This window comes from Poecilia formosa, unplaced genomic scaffold (genome assembly GCF_000485575.1).
Source record: "Poecilia formosa unplaced genomic scaffold, Poecilia_formosa-5.1.2 Scaffold2393, whole genome shotgun sequence".
In the NCBI taxonomy this organism is placed as follows: domain Eukaryota; kingdom Metazoa; phylum Chordata; class Actinopteri; order Cyprinodontiformes; family Poeciliidae; genus Poecilia; species Poecilia formosa.
This window is the reverse complement of record NW_006802332.1, coordinates 252-7,208: the sequence shown is the minus strand read 5'-3', so window position 1 is coordinate 7,208 and position 6,957 is coordinate 252. Positions and strand designations below refer to the sequence as shown.

The following is a 6,957-nucleotide window of genomic DNA, read 5'->3' as shown; positions in this document are numbered from 1 at the left end:
CTAAACGGCTTTAAAACGCGGTCATAGCTAACATCGAGACTAAAATACTGCCACTTCAATAAAAACTTGAAAAACTCCTTCATTAAACTCGTTTATATATTCTTTTAAAGCCAACTAGCTCGGTTAACTAACACTGTTATTGTTTTACCGGTGACTTTCATGTGTCACGATGATTCGCGCAGTGTCTGCCAACTTCCGGCACCGGTAACAGTGACGCAATTGCCGGGTCATGTCACGTGCTTTGAGATTTGCATCAGGATTGGTTGAAGGATGAACAGAGCTTCCTGTAACACCTACTTTGTCATAGCAACCAGTGATCTGTTTAATAAACCGCCAAACGGGGAGTTAGATTTAATGCTGTTTGCTCACTTTCTTGACTCACCAAGACGGAAAAAACTAGTTTCCTAAATTTGTTGGAGAGGTGGCCAGTTTCTTGAAGCCCAGTCTCTGTCACACGTACTTACAATTTCACAATGTGATGTAAATGAGAGACGCAGGACTAAATAACTTAGTTGATCAATGTAATGTATAGACTCAATGTCTATTGAGTAGTGAAATAGACAATGAGTATTAATGAGTTAGATATCGTAAATGTGCCCGTTTAACCTGAAGTAAAAAAACAATTTAAATTAAATAAATTTCCATTTTTAGTCACTGGCATGTAGATTTCAACTTAGAAGATAGAATACAGAAAATGAAATTATATTCAATTCAAAAATGTTATTAGCCCGAGAGGAAATTTAACTGTTGAATAATTTACTTCAAAAAGTTGTAGATATATACCCAAGTTGACAATGAAGTCAATATTGAAAGCATAGATGGATGTTTAAATATATTTTGTGTACAACTTTGTTCCAAAATCCAAAAAATTTTAAATAATTTCTTTAATGTACTCCAAAGTACGCATATATCAATAGAACATATTTTTTTCTCAAATTTAAATGTACTATAACACAATAGTAAATGTATTAATTTCCCATACATTTCTGTAAATGTGCCTTCTGTATGGGGAAAAAAAAGTTCTTTGTACAAACAATGATAAAGCCAACAAAACTTAAAATTTACAGGCATTTTATTTGGATAAACCCCAGTTCAAACAAATTGGTCTATGTGAAAATGACTGTCTCCTCTCTTTTAAAAAGTTGTGAAAGTTTTAACAAGTCTTGTTATTTTTTTACACTTTTTCTCTGAAATTCTGATAAAAATAAAACAAATGCTAAATGTCTGACTGCAGAGGCAACATGGTTAGGGAAGCTAATATATATATATATAAACACAATAAATGGGCAAAAATAAAGAGACTAAGCACAACTGCATAGAAAATAAACATTAAAAATTGAACATATTCAAAAACCACAAAGCTTTTAGCAGACAATTTTGAAAATTGCCAGCTTTAATAACCAACTCATAACCAGAAAATAAATGGTGCAAAGTTTTCATTGCTTTAAATCCCTCAAGTGTCAGATTGTTTTTCTCATTTTAAAACATTTTTCTACAATGAATATTTACTCAGCACAACCAAAGTATTACAAAAGGTTTTGCCATTGACACTATGGAAAAAAAACCCCTTAAATTCTCCACTAGAGGGAGTCAAAGGACTAAACCTCTCAGCTGAAGGCTTGTCACATTATTTAACTATTTTACTGTTGTGCCTACAGTGATGTTTCAGATAATAACAAAATTATTTGAGTCTAGCAGTGTAAATAATGAATTCCACAATACAGAATACGTTTTAAAGTATTTTAAAGATTCAAGAAGCCAAACAATATTCAACCGAAACAATCACTTCAAACACATAACATAATTTAAATAAAAATGTGAAAAACGATTTCCCTTTTCCCATAGGTCAGCTAAATGTGCATGACAACAATATATATAAAAATAAGAAGACAAACAAACAAACAAAAAGATGCCAACAGAACTTATAGATGGTTCTTCTCAGGTTTGACCCTGCGTGGAAAAGTTCAACCAAGTTTACTCGGATTTGATTTTATTGTGGTGGAGCGGACTCTCCACACAGTTTCCTACAAAAACAAAAAGAGAAAATCAGAAATCAGGACCTGACATAATAAAGGCTTTGATGTCACCATGACCAGTAGCTCTTTGCTTTACTCACCGTGCTTCTTCCTTAGTCATATCTGCATGGGCACAAATTGCTTTTTCTCTGTCCAAGATCTGTTGTTTCAAGTTCCCAATCTCCTCTTGAGCCTTATTCTTGGCTGCTTCATGATCAGCTGGAAAAAATAATAATAAATTGGAGAATGTCTGTATTTGATGCCTAGAAACAGGTCTAAATGATTGCTATATCATCGCCATTAGAGTTCAGTACATGATACCATGTTACAAAACAAGACGTTTGAAGAGAGAGCTAATGAAGTTTCATGTGGGTTTATGGGACTGCACCAGGAAACATATTTGCATACATATTGCTACAGTTCAGTGGCAGTGTTCTTCTGTCTAGACTTACTTTTGAGCTTATTTATGGATTCTTCCAACTCGGTCTTCTTCTTTTCAGCGTTTCCCTAAAATGATGAATATAAATGCACTTGTTAGGAGTGGAAAAGAAAAAGGCCATGTGCAAAACAACATATATTATAGAGACAACAATGGCAAGGGTGGTAGGAGTTCATCCTGTAACTGGGGAGCTGCAGGTTCGAATCCCCATTAAATCTGTCTCAGTTGCTGTGTATTTAATATTCATATTTTTTAAACATATTTCAATCAAATTGGCTGTTCGTGCATAATTAATTTTCAAATTCATAAACATGGGGGGGGGAAATTATCAGCTGCATGCTAAATAGCTTTTCAGTTGCCTTGATGTCTCTCCAGGATGATTAAGCATTCTCATGTATTCTGCACCTTATAAGAAGTAAAAGAAACCGTTTATGCTGAAAGTACACCTTTTTAGGTTCGATTGAGAGATTCTTTTAATCAGACTGAGATTTAAGAAAAGGGGTACAAATCATGGGGCAACCACTGCTTGGACCTGAAACGTTGAAAACTTTATGTGAGTGTTTGCGCCTTGCCTTCGCCGCGTTGCAGGTCTCCAGACTTTTCTCAGCCTCCTGCAGCGCCTTCTCCTTCTCCGTCTTCTCCTTCTTCAGGTCCTCCAGCTTCAGGTTGGCGTTGTCCACTGTGGATTTGAGCTCCTGGATTTTACTTTTCATGTCCATGATGGAGTCTTCCCTCCTCTTCACCTCCGCAGAGCTCTCCACCATGCGGGCCCTCAGGTTACGCAGACTCAGCTCCTGCCGCAGAGTCTGGAAAATCATCGCTACCATAACCGCCACGCTGACGGCGACAAAAAAAATCACCAGCTTCATCGTTTTTTGTTTTTTTTTCTGTTGTTCTCACTTGATCGATGGTAGATTTTGACTGGGGCCGTCTGCTGTGGTAAAACCTGCCGGTGGTCACTTGTTCATCCCTGGAAGAATGTCTCCAGCTCTCTTCCCGAGATCAGCGACGCCAAAGTTGTAGTAACCGGCTCTACCTGCCGAGCAAGCTGGGCGTGTCGATTCACCTGCTTCCTGGTGACACCTTTATGCGTTGGCACTAAGAAAGGATTTTAAAAATGAAAAGAAAAATATATGTAAATTGCCTTTGAACTTTTATTTTTCCAAAAACTTGTTGATGTTGGAATTAAAAAAAAATCTTTATAGGCTACATAATTATAGTTTAACTGTTAAATATAATGCGGTTAATGGATAATTAAATGTGTTCATTTGCAAGAAAATTACCTAAATCTTTGTGTGGCATTTGTTAAAAGTTCAGAAAACTTTTAAGTTGATTTTTTTTTTATAAAATATGAGCGGGCAAATCAATTAGATTTCGTAAAGGGATAATTCAGTTTTTAAGTGACTTTCTGTTAAGGTATTTACCACCAGTAAATTACCGTACTCTCTTAACCTCAAAAATCCAGGTTAGCTTGTTAGATACATCCAAGACCAAAACAGCTTCATCAAAAAAAAACAAAAAAAAAAAAACCAACTTAGTCTGTTTATTCAAGGGGTGAGGCATTCTAATATCCTCATGGGAAAGGAACTAGTAAAGTATTTCTGGCCAGAGACACTTTGGGCACAAAAGTATACAGCGGAGTAAAAAATTGCTTGGGGGTGTGTTAAGTAAATGCAGCTTTATTTATTTTAAAGTGTCCTCTTGTAATCTGTCCCATGACCCTTGACCATGGCCTTTGTGTCACACAAATCTAGTAAAACATACATATGCATGGAGGAATATATAAGTATAATATATGTTTGCTTGTTATTTCTTGCGTAGAGTGCTAAACTAGTTTAGGATGTACAAAAACCCCCCAAAACAAATAAAAGTAAGGAAGGCATGTTGTGCTGAAATATATCAACATTTATTCATTTCTGAGCTATAATCTTATAGGGAAAGTTGTACTAAAACACATTTTAACACAATATCTCACCAAAGCAAGTACACCAATCAAATTTCTGAAAAAATGTTAGCCCATATCTTTTCATGGTACTTTGCTCTGCACCAGTTTGTCTTTTGAAAATAGATGCATGAGTGCTGCCAGCAGTCCTGCAGAGGTCGAAAGGAAGCAGATGATCAGGTTGTTAGAGCTCAGATCTTTCGCGGCTCGCTGCCTCAAGTTCATCTGCATGGCTGTCTTTCCAGGAGGAAAGTTCCTCTATAGGAAATGCAAAACAAAGCCCACAAACTGTTTGCTGAGTACCAGTAGACTAAGCACATGGATTACTGGAAACATGTCCTGTGGTCTGATGAGACCACATAAACTTATGTTGGTCTCAGATGGTGTCCAGGTGAGAAGTACAAAGACAAGTGTGTCCAAACTACAGTGACTTCTTGGTGGTAGGAGTGTCAAGTGTAATAACAGTTGTTCGTTTTTGTTTTTTAAATAACTGTTACATGAATGTTGGGTTTATTTTGACACCTTTGAGAATATTTTCACCTGCACATATGCAAAAATACTGCTTTAGCAACATTTTTTGACTGCTTCACAACAGCACACATATGTCCATGGATTGTGTACATCTTCTTCTTCATGTTTCATGTTTTGTCACAACAAAAAGGTACAGTTTGAATATTGACTATATACACATATAGTTACTCTGATAACATGCTGTTCAGCATGTTTCTCAGGATGGTGGAATGTAAAGCCTCTAATTTAAATTTTTTGACTTATTTGTAAATAACCACCCAAAATGTAATGGTTTATAGGTTTTGAAAATATCAGCTGCTTTTTGTTTTAGATTAGAGTTGCTTTAGATAGTAGAAGTACTCGGGTCCAACTGAACTTTATTTACAGTAAATATCTTACCTATGCTTCAACAAGTATAGTTTTTATACATTTCTATACAAGTATAGAAATCTGAACTATCCCTTTAAGTGGCGAGACAAAAGGTGCCAGGTCTGACGTGTTACCAGGACTTTGCACGTACAGGTTCAGCAGGTACAGCAACCTGTTCCTGTTTTAGAAGCGATGCGGGAAGGGGGCGTTTCTTCCTGCTTCCAGCTCCGATCCAAGCAGGTGAGCAAAGAAAGCTCAGGTGAGTTGAGGATTGGCTTCAATTTACCAGCAATGCGTAGAGAGGAGGTGTAACCGTGGTGACGCGGAGCTTTCACGTTCAGGTTTGAGGAGCTCTCGGATGGCGCATGGAGAGTGAAGAACCCGGACACCTGTAGGAAGAACTCTTGACCTCCCCTCTTAAGGACACCGAACAAGAAAGTGTTCTGTTCTTGCACAGGATGAAGGTGCATCTCATGCTCCCTGTGGCGCTGCTGACGTCTGTTCTTTTGGTGGGATTACTAAAGATCCGCAAAAGGGACCATGATAAGGAAGAGAAGCGGAACCGGTTCCAGGACATCAAGCTGCGGGTGACCAGCGATGTCCTCCAGGAGTACCAGAAAGAGAAGGCCGAGAGGCAGAACGAGCTGGAAAAGGTTCAGGGCGAGCTGAAGGCCATGGAAGAGGAAGTGAAGGTTGCGCAGACCAAAGCAGAGAAGGCTGCTGGAGATTTAACTGGCTGCGAGGGTTCCCAGGTGATTATAGTTGGTTAAATAAAGTCAGCGTGATCATTTAATACAATGTACTTCTGACACGTCCAACTAAAACACATATCTGAAGAGACTATTGGCAATATGATGTATAACTATTACTATTGACACAAATTTGTAGTTATCTATTAAAAGAGTCATGTTCTACTATATGGTCTTTTCAATATTTTTAGACATACGTCTAACAATAAGACATGTATGTTTAGACATACATGTCTAAAAATATGTCTGAATCAGATCTATTCCTCCCCACCCGCAAGAGCCAAATATATTACCTGCCTAATATAATGTCAAACTGAGCAGAGTGGTGTGAAAACGGGCATACTCAACATAGTAATAGAGCAGTGAAGGCAATTCTGTTTAATTTTTGACATTTAAAATTATGTCTGGAAAACTCAAACCTCTCCGTTGGGAGCCTATGACTCATTTTCTTGTTGGATTATCTCTTAAAGTTTCTTTTTGCTCCGACAAAAGCATTGAGAACACGTTTCTTTGTGTAAAGGAATGTCGAGTGTCTTGCTTAATCTTTGATCAGCACAAACCAGAAAATCAGGCTTGACTTCTGCTTGCAGAGTGACTGACAGCAGGTCAGTCAGTACAACCAAACTGTAGCATGGACTAAACATGTTCCTCCATGTTAGCTATTGTGGTTTGTATTCTTTCTGCAAGTTCCCATGTCAGATTTTCTCTTATTTTCCAACTTAAGGCAGCCCCTGTTCCCAGAAGCAAAACTGTGGTTTGGCAATAGAAACAAATGATAAACTACAAGCAATATGTTTACATTTTCTTGTTCATTGGCAGAAATCTGGTGCTGATCAGCAGGCAGCAGAGGAAACAAACTTGGGCAACCTCAAAGGTAACCAAATCTTAATTTCTCAAAATGTTGGAAACAGTGTTCACACTTTTGTATGCATA

At 37.6% G+C, this 6,957-nt stretch overlaps 1 protein-coding gene across 2 annotated transcripts; it reads right to left on the bottom strand.

Moving 5' to 3' along the window:
- Nucleotides 1-1,058: 1,058 nt before the first annotated feature.
- On the bottom strand, nucleotides 1,059-3,539 carry LOC103133224 (puff II/9-2 protein-like). Of its 2 annotated transcripts, XM_007544997.2 has the most exons (5): nucleotides 3,355-3,538; nucleotides 3,027-3,260; nucleotides 2,468-2,522; nucleotides 2,117-2,234; nucleotides 1,059-2,024 (listed from the first exon to the last, which is right to left on the bottom strand). In XM_007544997.2, exons 2-5 carry the CDS (start codon nucleotides 3,216-3,218, stop codon nucleotides 1,991-1,993), a joined length of 399 nt encoding a protein of 132 aa, XP_007545059.1. In that variant the 5' UTR covers nucleotides 3,219-3,260; nucleotides 3,355-3,538; the 3' UTR covers nucleotides 1,059-1,990. The 2 variants fall into 2 exon arrangements, with proteins under 2 accessions (XP_007545059.1, XP_007545057.1); XM_007544995.2 differs by having other exon boundaries at nucleotides 3,027-3,539.
- Between the last annotated feature and the right edge of the window lie 3,418 nt (nucleotides 3,540-6,957).

Excerpts from the sequence above, each read along its gene's own strand:
- LOC103133224 (XM_007544995.2), bottom strand. The coding sequence starts at position 3,323 with ATGAAGCTGGTGATTTTTTTTGTCGCCGTCAGCGTGGCGGTTATGGTA. Across the intron at positions 2,235-2,467 it reads ATCCATAAATAAGCTCAAAA|CTGATCATGAAGCAGCCAAG; the intron begins GTAAGTCTAGAC and ends TATTTTTTCCAG. Across the intron at positions 2,025-2,116 it reads ATGACTAAGGAAGAAGCACG|GAAACTGTGTGGAGAGTCCG; the intron begins GTGAGTAAAGCA and ends TTGTTTTTGTAG.